This window comes from Trichomycterus rosablanca, chromosome 2 (genome assembly GCF_030014385.1).
Source record: "Trichomycterus rosablanca isolate fTriRos1 chromosome 2, fTriRos1.hap1, whole genome shotgun sequence".
NCBI lineage: Eukaryota > Metazoa > Chordata > Actinopteri > Siluriformes > Trichomycteridae > Trichomycterus > Trichomycterus rosablanca.
The window spans coordinates 57,336,823-57,352,852 of NC_085989.1; the positions used below are offsets into that span (position 1 = coordinate 57,336,823).

The 16,030-nt window shown below is 40.6% G+C and overlaps 1 protein-coding gene across 1 annotated transcript in view; it reads right to left on the reverse strand.

Annotated features, from left to right (window-relative positions):
* Window positions 1-10,749: 10,749 nt before the first annotated feature.
* The window catches only part of LOC134302761 (uncharacterized), a gene marked incomplete at its 5' end in the record, with an annotated part of 42,693 nt that continues 37,412 nt past the window's right edge, over window positions 10,750-16,030 (reverse strand). The window contains 6 exons of the mRNA XM_062987964.1: window positions 10,750-11,010; window positions 11,303-11,527; window positions 11,983-12,144; window positions 14,720-14,772; window positions 14,871-14,968; window positions 15,154-15,460. Coding sequence (XP_062844034.1) covers window positions 10,851-11,010; window positions 11,303-11,527; window positions 11,983-12,144; window positions 14,720-14,772; window positions 14,871-14,968; window positions 15,154-15,460 — 1,005 coding nt within the window. The remainder of the gene's footprint in view (window positions 11,011-11,302; window positions 11,528-11,982; window positions 12,145-14,719; window positions 14,773-14,870; window positions 14,969-15,153; window positions 15,461-16,030) is intronic.

Below are 16,030 nucleotides of genomic sequence, written 5' to 3' on the forward strand. Positions count from 1 at the left end.
TGCTGAATCCGCTTCTTCTTCTTCTTCTTCTTCTTCTTCTACTCCTGCTGGTGGATCTACAGCGTTCAGGTTTATTAGCGCCGCTGCTGGACTGTAGTGTCAGTGCAGATATCGACATTCATTCATTCATTCCTTACTTCGTTCAGTCAGTCATTCATTCATTCCTTACTTTATTCATTCATTCCTTACTTTATTCATTTATTCATTCATTCCTTACTTCATTACTTTATTCATTCTTTCATTTATTCCTTACTTTATTCATTCATTCATTCATTCCTTACTTCCTTACTTTATTCATTCATTCATTCATTCCTTACTTCCTTACTTTATTCATTCATTCATTCCTTACTTCCTTACTTTATTCATTCCTTACTTCCTTACTTTATTCATTCATTCATTTATTCATTTCTTACTTACTTCATTTAGTCATTTATTCATTCATTCAGTTATTCATTCATTCCTTACTTCATTCATTCCTTCATTCAATCAGTCATTCATTCCTTACTTCATTTCTTACTTCATTCCTTCATTCAGTCATTCATTCCTTACTTCATTCCTTCATGCAGTCATTCATTTCTTACTTATTTCATTCATTCAGTCATTCATTTATCTATTCCTTCATTCAGTCATTCATTTAGTCCTTCATTCATCCAGCCATTCATTCCTTACTTCATTCATTCCTTCATTCAGTCAGTCATTCATTCCTTCATTCAGTCAGTCATTCATTCCTTCATTCAGTCAGTCATTCATTCCTTCATTTATTCATTCCTTTATTCAGTCAGTCATTCATTCCTTCATTTATTCATTCCTTCTTTAATTCATTCAGTCATACATTCCTTTATTCATTCAGTCAGTCATTCATTCATTTAGTCATTAGTTCATTCCTTCATTCATTCCTCCATTTAGTCATTCATTCCGTCATTCATTCCTTTATTCCTTCATTTATTCCTTCATTCATTCATTTCTTCTTTAATTCATTCAGTCAGTCATTAATTCATTCATCCCTTCATCCATTCCTTCATTCAGTCATTGATTCCTTCATTCAGTCATTCATTTATTAATTAATTCCTTCATTCAGTCATTCCTTTATTCATTCCTTCATTCAGTCATAAATTCAGTCAGTCATTAATTCATCCCTTCATCCATTCCTTCATTCATTCCTTCATTCAGTCATTCATTTATTAATTAATTCCTTCAGTCATTCATTCCTTTATTCAGTCATTCATTCAGTCAGTCATTAATTCATTCATCCCTTCATCCATTCCTTCATTCATTCCTTCATTCAGTCATTCATTTATTAATTAATTCCTTCATTTAGTCATTCCTTTATTCATTCCTTCATTCAGTCATAAATTCATTCCTTCATTTATTCATTAATTCAGTCATTCATTCCTTCTTTAATTCATTCAGTCATTCATTAATTCCTTTATTCAGTCAGTCATTCATTCATTTAGTCATTAGTTCATTCCTTCATTCATTCAGTCATTCATTCCTTTATTTATTCCTTCATTCAGTCATTAATTTCTTCTTTAATTCATTCAGTCATTAATTCATTCATCCCTTCATCCATTCCTTCATTCAGTCATTCATTCCTTCATTCAGTCATTCCTTTATTCATTCCTTCATAAATTCATTCCTTTATTTATTCATTAATTCAGTCATTCATTCCTTTATTCAGTCATTCATTCAGTCAGTCATTAATTCATTCATCCCTTCATCCATTCCTTCATTCAGTCATTCATTCCTTCATTCAGTCATTCATTTATTAATTAATTCCTTCATTTAGTCATTCCTTTATTCATTCCTTCATTCAGTCATAAATTCATTCCTTCATTTATTCATTAATTCAGTCATTCATTCCTTCTTTAATTCATTCATTCCTTCATTCATGCAGTCATTTAATTAGCTTCAATAAGCCATCAGTGTATCAGAATCTAAACATAATTCAGCCCTGTATTCCTTATATTACTGAATATATTGTTGTGTTGATGCTGTGAGCTTCATCATGTAACAACCTGAACAGGAAGAAGATATTTCATGATCTGTTGCTGCATTTTGAACCAAATCAGCCTGCTTGTTTTAGAGCGAGTGTGTAGTCATTATACCATAAAGGAGGTTTTTATCTCCTGTCCAGAAATACATGGGAGGAGCTTGTCAATGATCTCAAGGGAGCTGGGAGCAGAGAAATGCTGGATATGACCCCAAGAACACCATCCCCACTGGGCATTTCTTTGCCTCCAAACACGGCGAGTGGAGTTGATGCCAAAGAGCTCAATTTTGGTCTCATCTGACCATATCACATTCTCCCAAGCTTTCTCTGAATCATTCAGGTGTTCATTGGCAAACTTCAGACGGGCCTGTACATGAGCCTTCTTGAGCAGAGGGACTTTGCGGGCACTGCAGGATCTCAATCCATTACGGCGAAGTGTGTTACTAATGGTTTTCTTGGTGACTCTGCTCCCAGCTCCCTTGAGATCATTGACAAGCTCCTCCCGTGTAATTCTGGACTGACCTCACCTTTCTCAGAATCATTCTTACCCCACCAGGTGAGATCTTGCATGGAGCTCCAGAGTGAGGGTGATTGACTGTGATCTTGTATTTCTTCCATTTTCGAATGATCGCACCAACAGTGATCTCTTTCTCACCAAGCTTCTTGCTGATGGTCTTGTAGCCCATTCCAGCCTTGTGCAGGTCTACAATCTTGTCCCTGACGTCCTTTGATAGCTCTTTGGTCTTGCCCATGGTGGTCGAGAGATTTAAACGGAAGAAACTGATTCTGTGACAGGAGTCTTTTATACAGGGACAGGACTAATTAACTAATAACCGGTCTGTGGGGGTCAGAATTCTTGCTGGTTGGTAGGGGATCAAATACTTATTTCCCTTAATTAAATACAAATTAATTTATAACTTTTATTTAATGTTTTTTTTCTGGATTTTTTGTTGATATTCTGTCTCTCTCTGTTAAAATAAACCTTCCATAAAAATTATAGACTGTTCAAGTCTTTGTAAGGGGGTAAACTTACAAAATCAGCAGGGGATCAAATACTTATTTCCCCCACTGTATATACAGTGTATCACAAAAGTGAGTACACCCCTCACATTTCTGCAAATATTTCATTATATCTTTTCATGGGACAACACTATAGACATGAAACTTGGATATAACTTAGAGTAGTCAGTGTACAGCTTGTATAGCAGTGTAGATGTACTGTCTTCTGAAAATAACTCAACACACAGCCATTAATGTCTAAATAGCTGCAACATAAGTGAGTACACCCCACAGTGAACATGTCCAAATTGTGCCCAAATGTGTCGTTGTCCCTCCCTGGTGTCATGTGTCAAGGTCCCAGGTGTAAATGGGGAGCAGGGCTGTTAAATTTGGTGTTTTGGGTACAATTCTCTCATACTGGCCACTGGATATTCAACATGGCACCTCATGGCAAAGAACTCTCTGAGGATGTGAGAAATACAATTGTTGCTCTCCACAAAGATGGCCTGGGCTATAAGAAGATTGCTAACACCCTGAAACTGAGCTACAGCATGGTGGCCAAGGTCATACAGCGGTTTTCCAGGACAGGTTCCACTCGGAACAGGCTTCGCCAGGGTCGACCAAAGAAGTTGAGTCCACGTGTTCGGCGTCATATCCAGAGGTTGGCTTTAAAAAATAGACACATGAGTGCTGCCAGCATTGCTGCAGAGGTTGAAGACGTGGGAGGTCAGCCTGCCAGTGCTCAGACCATACGCCGCACACTGCATCAACTCGGTCTGCATGGTCGTCATCCCAGAAGGAAGCTGACGCACAAGAAAGCTCACAAACAGTTTGCTGAAGACAAGCAGTCCAAGAACATGGATTACTGGAATGCCCTGTGGTCTGACGAGACCAAGATAAACTTGTTTGGCTCAGATGGTGTCCAGCATGTGTGGCGGCGCCCTGGTGAGAAGTACCAAGACAACTGTATCTTGCCTACAGTCAAGCATGGTGGTGGTAGCATCATGGTCTTGGGCTGCATGAGTGTTGCTGGCACTGGGGAGCTGCGGTTCATTGAGGGAAACATGAATTCCAACATGTACTGTGACATTCTGAAACAGAGCATGATCCCCTCCCTTCGAAAACTCCTCAAGTGGAAGGTGGAGGAGTTCAAGGTGTCTAACATCCACCAGCTCCGTGATGTCATCATGGAGGAGTGGAAGAGGATTCCAGTAGCAACCTGTGCAGCTCTGGTGAATTCCATGCCCAGGAGGGTTATTTATTTATTTATTTATTAGGATTTTAACGTCATGTTTTTACACTCTTTGGTTACATTCATGACAGACACACGGTAGTTAATCGTTACACAAGTTTCATCACTTTTCAAGTTTATATCGAACACAGTCATGGACAATTTTGTATCGCCAATTCACCTCACTTGCATGTCTTTGGACTGTGGGAGGAAACCGGAGCATCCGGAGTAAACCCACGCAGACACGGGGAGAACATGCAAACTCCACACAGAAAGGACCCGGACCGCCCCACCTGGGGTTCGAACCCAGGACCTTCTTGCTGTGAGGCGACAGTGCTACCCACTTAGCCACCGTGCCGCCCCCCAGGAGGGTTAAGGCAGTGCTGGATAATAATGGTGGTCACACAAAATATTGACACATTTGGGCACAATTTGGACATGTTCACTGTGGGGTGTACTCACTTATGTTGCAGCTATTTAGACATTAATGGCTGTGTGTTGAGTTATTTTCAGAAGACAGTAAATCTACACTGCTATACAAGCTGTACACTGACTACTCTAAGTTATATCCAAGTTTCATGTGTATAGTGTTGTCCCATGAAAAGATATAATGAAATATTTGCAAAAATGTGAGGGGTGTACTCACTTTTGTGATACACTGTATATATATATATACAGTGTATCACAAAAGTGAGTACACCCCTCACATTTCTGCAAATATTTTATTATATCTTTTCATGGGACAACACTATAGAACTAAAACTTGGATATAACTTAGAGTAGTCAGTGTACAACTTGTATAGCAGTGTAGATTTACTGTCTTCTGAAAATAACTCAACACACAGCCATTAATGTCTAAATGGCTGGCAACATAAGTGAGTACACCCCACAGTGAACATGTCCAAATTGTGCCCAAAGTGTCAATAGTGTGTGACCACCATTATTATCCAGCACTGCCTTAACCCTCCTGGGCATGGAATTCACCAGAGCTGCACAGGTTGCTACTGGAATCCTCTTCCACTCCTCCATGATGACATCACGGAGCTGGTGGATGTTAGACACCTTGAACTCCTCCACCTTCCACTTGAGGATGCGCCACAGGTGCTCAATTGGGTTTAGTCCATCACCTTTACCTTCAGCTTCCTCAGCAAGGCAGTTGTCATCTTGGAGGTTGTGTTTGGGGTCGTTATCCTGTTGGAAACTCCAGTTTTCGAAGGGAGGGGATCATGCTCTGTTTCAGAATGTCACAGTACATGTTGAAATTCATGTTTCCCTCAATGAACTGCAGCTCCCCAGTGCCAGCAACACTCATGCAGCCCAAGACCATGATGCTACCACCACCATGCTTGACTGTAGGCAAGATACAGTTGTCTTGGTACTTCTCACCAGGGCGCCGCCACACATGCTGGACACCATCTGAGCCAAACAAGTTTATCTTGGTCTCGTCAGACCACAGGGCATTCCAGTAATCCATGTTCTTGGACTGCTTGTCTTCAGCAAACTGTTTGCTGGCTTTCTTGTGCGTCAGCTTCCTTCTGGGATGATGACCATGCAGACCGAGTTGATGCAGTGTGCGGCGTATGGTCTGAGCACTGACAGGCTGACCTCCCACGTCTTCAACCTCTGCAGCAATGCTGGCAGCACTCATGTGTCTATTTTTTAAAGCCAACCTCTGGATATGACGCCGAACACGTGGACTCAACTTCTTTGGTCGACCCTGGCGAAGCCTGTTCCGAGTGGAACCTGTCCTGGAAAACCGCTGTATGACCTTGGCCACCATGCTGTAGCTCAGTTTCAGGGTGTTAGCAATCTTCTTATAGCCCAGGCCATCTTTGTGGAGAGCAACAATTCTATTTCTCACATCCTCAGAGAGTTCTTTGCCATGAGGTGCCATGTTGAATATCCAGTGGCCAGTATGAGAGAATTGTACCCAAAACACCAAATTTAACAGCCCTGCTCCCCATTTACACCTGGGACCTTGACACATGACACCAGGGAGGGACAACGACACATTTGGGCACAATTTGGACATGTTCACTGTGGGGTGTACTCACTTATGTTGCCAGCTATTTAGACATTAATGGCTGTGTGTTGAGTTATTTTCAGAAGACAGTAAATCTACACTGCTATACAAGCTGTACACTGACTACTCTAAGTTATATCCAAGTTTCATGTCTATAGTGTTGTCCCATGAAAAGATATAATGAAATATTTGCAGAAATGTGAGGGGTGTACTCACTTTTGTGATACACTGTATATATAATATAAAATATCTATATCTTCTATATGTATCTTATTTTCTCATTTCTATTTACTGTTTATTGTTTACCACTTTGGCAATAGTATATACATATACAGTGGGGCCAAAAAGTGTTTAGTCAGCCACTGATTGTGCAGGTTGTCCTACTTAGAAAGATGAGAGAGGTCTGTAATTTTCATCATAGGTACACTTCAACTATGAGAGACAAAATGAGAAAAAAAAATCCAGGAAATCACATTGTAGGATTTTTAAAGAATTTATTTGTAAATTATGGTGGAAAATAAGTATTTGGTCACCCACAAACAAGCAAGATTTCTGGCTCTCACAGACCTGTAACTTCTTCTTTAAGAAGCTCTTCTGTCCTCCACTCGTTACCTGTATTAATGGCACCTGTTTGACCTCGTTATCTGTATAAAAGACACCTGTCCACAGCCTCAAACAGTCAGACTCCAAACTCAACCATGGCCAAGACCAAAGAGCTGTCGAGAGACACCAGGAAGAAAATTGTAGACCTGCACCAGGCTGGGAAGAGTGAATCTACAATAGGCAGCAGGTTGGTGTGAATAAATCAACTGTGGGAGCAATTGTAAGAAAATGGAAGACCATTGATAATCTCCCTCGATCTGGGGCCCCAGGCAAGATCTCATCCCGTGGGGTCAAAATGATCATGAGAACGGTGAGCAAAAATCCCAGAACTACACGGAGGGACCTGATGAATGACCTGCAGAGAGCTGGGACCAAAGTAACAAAGGCTACCATCAGTAACACACTACGCCGAGAGGGACTCAAATCCTGCAGTGCCAGGCGTGTCCCCCTGCTTAAGCCAGTACATGTCCAGGCCCGTCTGAAGTTTGCCAGAGAGCATATGGATGATCCAGAAGAGGATTGGGAGAATATCATGTGGTCAGATGAAACCAAAATGGAACTTTTTGGTAAAAACTCAACTCGTCGTGTTTGGAGGAAGAAGAATGCTGAGTTGCATCCCAAGAACACCATACCTACTGTGAAGCATGGGGGTGGAAACATCATGCTTTGGGGCTGTTTTTCTGCAAAGGGGACAGGACGACTGATCCGTGTTAAGGGAAGAATGAACGGGGCCATGTATCGTAAGTTTTTAAGCCAAAACCTCCTTCCATCAGTGAGAGCATTGAAGATGGAACGTGGCTGGGTCTTCCAGCATGACAATGATCCCAAACACACCGCTCGGGCAACGAAGGAGTGGCTCCGTAAAAAGCATTTCAAGGTCCTGGAGTGGCCTAGTCTCCAGACCTCAACCCCATAGAAAATTTGTGGAGGGAGTTGAAAGTCCGTGTTGCCCAGCGACAGCCCCAAAACATCACTGCTCTAGAGGAGATCTGCATGGAGGAATGGGCCAAAATACCAGCTACAATGTGTGCAAACCTGGTGAAGACTTACAGGAAACGTTTCACCTCTGTCATTGCCAACAAAGGTTATGTTACAAAGTATTGAGTTGAACTTTTGTTATTGACCAAATACTTATTTTCCACCATAATTTACAAATAAATTCTTTACAAATCCTACAATGTGATTTCCTGGATTTTTTTTTCTCATTTTGTCTCTCATAGTTGAAGTGTAGCTATGATGAAAATTACAGACCTCTCTCATCTTTCTAAGTAGGAGAACTTGCACAATCAGTGGCTAACTAAATACTTTTTGGCCCCACTGTACAGTGTATCACAAAAGTGAGTACACCCCTCACATTTCTGCAGATATTTAAGTTTATCTTTTCATGGGACAACACTGACAAAATGACACTTTGACACAATGAAAAGTAGTCTGTGTGCAGCTTATATAACAGTGTAAATTTATTCTTCCCTCAAAATAACTCAATATACAGCCATTAATGTCTAAACCACCGGCAACAAAAGTGAGTACACCCCTTAGTGAAAGTTCCTGAAGTGTCAATATTTTGTGTGGCCACCATTATTTCCCAGAACTGCCTTAACTCTCCTGGGCATGGAGTTTACCAGAGCTTCACAGGTTGCCACTGGAATGCTTTTCCACTCCTCCATGACGACATCACGGAGCTGGCGGATATTCGAGACTTTGCGCTCCTCCACCTTCCGCTTGAGGATGCCCCAAAGATGTTCTATTGGGTTTAGGTCTGGAGACATGCTTGGCCAGTCCATCACCTTTACCCTCAGCCTCTTTAATAAAGCAGTGGTCGTCTTAGAGGTGTGTTTGGGGTCATTATCATGCTGGAACACTGCCCTGCGACCCAGTTTCCGGAGGGAGGGGATCATGCTCTGCTTCAGTATTTCACAGTACATATTGGAGTTCATGTGTCCCTCAATGAAATGTAACTCCCCAACACCTGCTGCACTCATGCAGCCCCAGACCATGGCATTCCCACCACCATGCTTGACTGTAGGCATGACACACTTATCTTTGTACTCCTCACCTGATTGCCGCCACACATGCTTGAGACCATCTGAACCAAACAAATTAATCTTGGTCTCATCAGACCATAGGACATGGTTCCAGTAATCCATGTCCTTTGTTGACATGTCTTCAGCAAACCGTTTGCGGGCTTTCTTGTGTAGAGACTTCAGAAGAAGCTTCCTTCTGGGGCGACAGCCATGCAGACCAATTTGATGTAGTGTGCGGCGTATGGTCCGAGCACTGACAGGCTGACCCCCCACCTTTTCAATCTCTGCAGCAATGCTGACAGCACTCCTGCGCCTATCTTTCAAAGACAGCGGTTGGATGTGACGCTGAGCACGTGCACTCAGCTTCTTTGGACGACCAACGCTAGGTCTGTTCTGAGTGGACCCTGCTCTTTTAAAACGCTGGATGATCTTGGCCACTGTGCTGCAGCTCAGTTTCAGGGTGTTGGCAATCTTCTTGTAGCCTTGGCCATCTTCATGTAGCGCAACAATTCGTCTTTTAAGATCCTCAGAGAGTTCTTTGCCATGAGGTGCCATGTTGGAACTTTCAGTGACCAGTATGAGAGAGTGTGAGAGCTGTACTACTAAATTGAACACACCTGCTCCCTATGCACACCTGAGACCTAGTAACACTAACGAGTCACATGACATTTTGGAGGGAAAATGACAAGCAGTGCTCAATTTGGACATTTAGGGGTGTAGTCTCTTAGGGGTGTACTCACTTTTGTTGCCGGTGGTTTAGACATTAATGGCTGTATATTGAGTTATTTTGAGGGAAGAATAAATTTACACTGTTATATAAGCTGCACACAGACTACTTTTCATTGTGTCAAAGTGTCATTTTGTCAGTGTTGTCCCATGAAAAGATATACTTAAATATCTGCAGAAGTGTGAGGGGTGTACTCACTTTTGTGATACACTGTATATACAGTGAGCGAACATTCGAACAGCGGACGGTGTTTTTCAGGTGTTTTCAATATTAAAATGACCCCAAATAAGGTGCAGAGAGAGCGCAGAGCATTTGTTGTGTTGTATAATTACTCCTGCCAGTAGGTGTCACTGTGTATCAGACAGAAAGGACAGTGAGTGAGAGAGAAGAAGGAATTTGGCTCAGTAAAGTATTCTTTCTTTCGTACAATTACACCTACAAAATACAACACTACTGAAATAAAGGATATGTATTATGTATTTATATAAAAGAAGGAAATGTATTATGGTGTATGGTGCAGCACAGGTACTGTACTGAAATGTGATGTGTGTTTATGTACAGTACGACTGTGTATTGTTGTTTATTATTGTTTATTACAGTAATGTCTATTCTATTATTAAAGATTTAAGGGAAAATTTACTCGTATTTATAACAAAAAAAAGAGCATTTAAGACATTAGAGAGGTTAGGGGTAAGGGGGGGTTTGGGAGGTCCGGCACGGATTAATTCTGTTTACATTATTTCTTACGGGAAAAATAGGTTTAACTAACAAACATTTTGACTTAAGAACAAACAGCCCTTCAGAACCAGTTACATCCGTAAGTCAAGGGTCGACTGTATTAAGCTCTCCAACTATGAATGTCTCATTAGTTGATAGGACTAATCTGAAAAGAAAATCTTGAAGAAACTCAGAATTAAAGACCAGAGGGCTGGTAAATACAAACCTTATTTCTGAAAGAGTTGGGACATCGTGTAAAATGCGGTAAGATGAGGTAGTATAATGTGGTGTATATAGGTAAATTTTAAAAGTTCGAGCTTTGTAAAGATTAGATGGTGGTTAGAAGTTTTCTGTTTACATTTTTGAAATGTGTCTCTTTGGTGCAAATAACTGAAACAATAAATGATGAATTACTTTTTTCTACAGTGCCATGCCATGTTTTATTTTAATTCATCAGCTTTGAAATGTAAAAAATAATTCATTTTGGCATGACAAATAAAACATGAAACAATAAAATATAGTTGTGGTTCCTTTTTTCATGGCAATCTGAAACCTGTATATGGTAATCCTTGTTCATCTGGAAATGTTTCCCTTATGCAGTTGACAACACAGGAGGGGATTGGTATTCTGTTGTGTCTTCCTAGGTATCCCCAGTTCCAGCGGAGAAATTGTCTGTAAGCAGTGTACCTAAATTTTCTGGAAAAGAGGTCAAATATTACTTATATACAATAAAAAAAATCGCATTCTTATTTTCTATGCCAGTGTTTCTGAACCCTGGTCCTGGAGGAACACTGCCCTGCACATTTGAGTGGTTTCTCTACTTTAAACACACCAACTGCAGCTCTGAAAGGACTTGTTAATTAACTGATTAGTGGAATTGGGTATGTTGGATGAACGGAAAGCAATAAATGTGCAGGGCGGCTGGACCATTCTCAACCAGGACCATGGTTGAGAAACACTGGTCTACACTACCGTAGCCTACACTTACTCGTGTTGTGTATGCAATTGTTGTGCATCCTCCATGTAGTCTTGTCTATAAGCATAGTATGCTGTTCTTAGTACATGTACATCCAGACAGACCATGGGAAATCCAGGATGCGCGGTAATGCACGGCACGCTGGCTTCCTCACGAGTCTGAAGGGTCTGGTCGTAGTCGCTGCAGCAGACACTTTCGTCAGCTGTTAACATGGGAATACACGACGAGCAGGCACACCTAGGGCGAGTGGGGGTAGGCAGATGAAACTATTAGAACAGATTCTTCAATTGTGTGTTCCATTGTGGAGATAGCATTCGTCATAGATATACCGTTCTCAATCTGAGTCAACATCCGCTTGTAAACAACAACACGTGTACGGATGTTTTGCGTTTACATTTTTAATTTGGTCATGAGTTATTACTCAGCCGATTTTAAGCAAATTAGGACGTCTTATTTACGTGATCCAAATGCGGCGCCTACTGTAAGTATGAAAACCTTAAATGAGGGAGAATTTAATGGAGAACGTGCCCCAGTAAAAGTACAAGCTAGTAAAATGAGAAATATAACCAGTAACTATCCAGCTAATCAAACACCCCTGCTATAATTAATAGTTAAGAGAGAAGATTGTTTTTAGTAATACTTTTCACTTTTAGGATTAGTTTTCAGTAGAACGTATAACAAAAGGTTCTTACCAGTCGGAATTCCCAATTCTGACGACTGGGTCAGGTTGTTCTTCGCTCTTTGGTGCAGTTTCTTCTGTCTCTGGCTCAAATCGAAATGGTTGAATTTCCCTGTTATGGTATACAGGCACCCCCACTGTCACTGCAGATTCATCCTCTTCAGTAAATTCAGCACTGGAAAATTCGCAGTCCAAGTCAGTCATAATGGTGTTCAATCGCGACGTAGTTCACTGGAATTTCCGGAGCGACCTCGGGGGTTTTTCCGTCAATTTACTTGAAATCGTCAATTTTTAAGTGAATTAAACAAGTTACAGTGGAACCTTGACTTACGAGTGACCCAACTTACGAATTTTCCGAGATACGAGCCGTCACTTGGTCGATTTTTTGCTTTGTGATACGAGCCGGGATCTGAGTTACGAGCTCAGCTGAGTTCAGTTTTCGCAATTATGTTTAGCGATAAAGTGTAGCATAGTGTGTACGTTAAATTTAGCAATATATTGTAGCATTAAGTGTGTAGCGAGTAAGTTAAGTGATAGAGCACGAAATGAAACACTCCCCCCAACTTCCTCCGCCAATCTCCACCTGATCTTCGTCTGATTTTTAAGGTAAACACACTTAATAAAACAAGTTTATTTCTTTACATTCTCTTTTATTATGTATTATTATTTTTTTATACATTGTTATTTATAAAGTACATTTTTCTTATTTAAAAACACGTAACAAAAAAATCGGTGTGGTTTTTGGGGGGCTGGAACGGATTAATAGCGTTTCAATTCATTTTAATGGGAAAATTTGATTTGATATACGAGAAAATTGAGTTACGAGCTCGTAAGTCAAGGTTCCACTGTATTTACATTTTAATTCACATTTATGGTTTTTAAGTACCTAAAATATTGTGAAATCTTTAGAGAGGTCCATTAGGTGGTACAAAGAAAATAGTAGTTAATCTATGGAAAGATAGTAGACACCACACCTCATGATGAACAAAATATGGAAGGAGTCGGTACTTTAAATGGTTTTATCTTGATTCATTCGAAGTACATTCTTAAATAAGAAAAGTAAAAAGTAGTAAAAAATTTACAGGAAGAAGTGAAATAATAAGCTAATAAAGTCAGGAAGTGTGCTGTACCAAGTACAGTGGGGCCAAAAAGTATTTAGTCAGCCACTGATTGTGCAGGTTGTCCTACTTAGAAAGATGAGAGAGGTCTGTAATTTTCATCATAGCTACACTTCAACTATGAGAGACAAAATGAGAAAAAAAAATCCAGGAAATCACATTGTAGGATTTTTAAAGAATTTATTTGTAAATTATGGTGGAAAATAAGTATTTGGTCACCCACAAACAAGCAAGATTTCTGGCTCTCACAGACCTGTAACTTCTTCTTTAAGAAGCTCTTCTGTCCTCCACTCGTTACCTGTATTAATGGCACCTGTTTGACCTCGTTATCTGTATAAAAGACACCTGTCCACAGCCTCAAACAGTCAGACTCCAAACTCAACCATGGCCAAGACCAAAGAGCTGTCGAAGGACACCAGGAAGAAAACTGTAGACCTGCACCAGGCTGGGAGGAGTGAATCTACAATAGGCAAGCAGGTTGGTGTGAATAAATCAACTGTGGGAGCAATTGTAAGAAAATGGAAGACATACAAGACCATTGATAATCTCCCTCGATCTGGGGCCCCACGCAAGATCTCATCCCGTGGGGTCAAAATGATCATGAGAACGGTGAGCAAAAATCCCAGAACTACATGGAGGGACCTGATGAATGACCTGCAGAGAGCTGGGACCAAAGTAACAAAGGCTACCATCAGTAACACACTACGCCGAGAGGGACTCAAATCCTGCAGTGCCAGGCGTGTCCCCCTGCTTAAGCCAGTACATGTCCAGGCCCGTCTGAAGTTTGCCAGAGAGCATATGGATGATCCAGAAGAGGATTGGGAGAATATCATGTGGTCAGATGAAACCAAAATGGAACTTTTTGGTAAAAACTCAACTCGTCGTGTTTGGAGGAAGAAGAAGAACCCAAGAACACCATACCTACTGTGAAGCATGGGGGTGGAAACATCATGCTTTGGGGCTGATTTTCTGCAAAGGAGACAGGACGACTGATCCGTGTTAAGGGAAGAATGAACGGGGCCATGTATCGTGAGATTTTAAGCCAAAACCTCCTTCCATCAGTGAGAGCATTGAAGATGGAACGTGGCTGGGTCTTCCAGCATGACGATGATCCCAAACACACCGCTCGGGCAACGAAGGAGTGGCTCCGTAAAAAGCATTTCAAGGTCCTGGAGTGGCCTAGCCAGTCTCCAGACCTCAACCCCATAGAAAATGTGTGGAGTCCGTGTTGCCCAGCGACAGCCCCAAAACATCACTGCTCTAGAGGAGATCTGCATGGAGGAATGGGCCAAAATACCAGCTACAGTGTGTGCAAACCTGGTGAAGACTTACAGGAAACGTTTCACCTCTGTCATTGCCAACAAAGGTTACGTTACAAAGTATTGAGTTGAACTTTTGTTATTGACCAAATACTTATTTTCCACCATAATTTACAAATAAATTCTTTAAAAATCCTACAATGTGATTTCCTGGATGTTTTTTCTCATTTTGTCTCTCATAGTTGAAGTGTAGCTATGATGAAAATTACAGACCTCTCTCATCTTTCTAAGTAGGAGAACTTGCACAATCAGTGGCTGACTAAATACTTTTTGGCCCCACTGTACATAAATTTTTTGCAAGGTTGTATTTTACCTCTTTGCACTTTCAGCGCATGGAGTGCTTGACTTATCCGGACCTTCCCAAGGCTATGGAAAAAGCAAACATAACGATAAATAATTATTTACTATTATTATTTTATTATGAATTCAGACAATTTAAGTGGGTGATACAGACTAGTACATACCAGGGTGTCGTGAAGTGAACTATGTTCAGAAGGTTTGGACATTGTTCGTACATAGACTTCTGAGTCATCTTCTGAACATGAAGAATCTCCACTGTATTCTTAAAAAAAAGGTTAATAATTATTACATTTTTGAGATTATTTCTGGTTAGACTTGATTGTGCCATTTGTTCAGATTAACCTGTTCTATCAATATAGTTAAATCTGTAATTTAAATAGTCAGAAACTGGTTTCAAACTAATGTTATCACAGGCTGGTCATATTGTGAAATGAGATGATATATTACTGTTTAAAAAGTCTTCAGCTCTGCAGATGTACAGCGTAATCCGTTGATATGCTTTTCCCGAAGCCTCTTTGTATCGCTTGATTGTGAAAGACCTGTCTGTTCCTGGAATATTTTTTATTTCTTTGCCATCAGGATATAACATGTTGAACGGGCCATGTTTCAAGTCCGGGATAAAATCTTTTAGCTTTTTTACAGATGTAGCAAGAAGCTGTTCTGAAGACCAACTTGGCTCAACAGGAAGGGACATGGTCTTCCCTCTTACAGGTTTTAAAACATCATCCGCTCTTCGCATAACTCCAACATTAATCTGAAGTAAAATTATAATAAAAGGGCAATAAGCAGCAATATGATAAAATAATATATATATATATATATATATATTTATATATACAGTATATACAGTGTATCACAAAAGTGAGTACACCCCTCACATTTCTGCAGATATTTAAGTATATCTTTTCATGGGACAACACTGACAAAATGACACTTTGACACAATGAAAAGTAGTCTGTGTGCAGCTTATATAACAGTGTAAATTTATTCTTCCCTCAAAATAACTCAATATACAGCCATTAATGTCTAAACCACCGGCAACAAAAGTGAGTACACCCCTAAGAGACTACACCCCTAAATGTCCAAATTGAGCACTGCTTGTCATTTTCCCTCCAAAATGTCATGTGATTTGTTAGTGTTACTAGGTCTCAGGTGTGCATAGGGAGCAGGTGTGTTCAATTTAGTAGTACAGCTCTCACACTCTCTCATACTGGTCACTGAAAGTTCCAACATGGCACCTCATGGCAAAGAACTCTCTGAGGATCTTAAAAGACGAATTGTTGCGCTACATGAAGATGGCCAAGGCTACAAGAAGATGCCAACA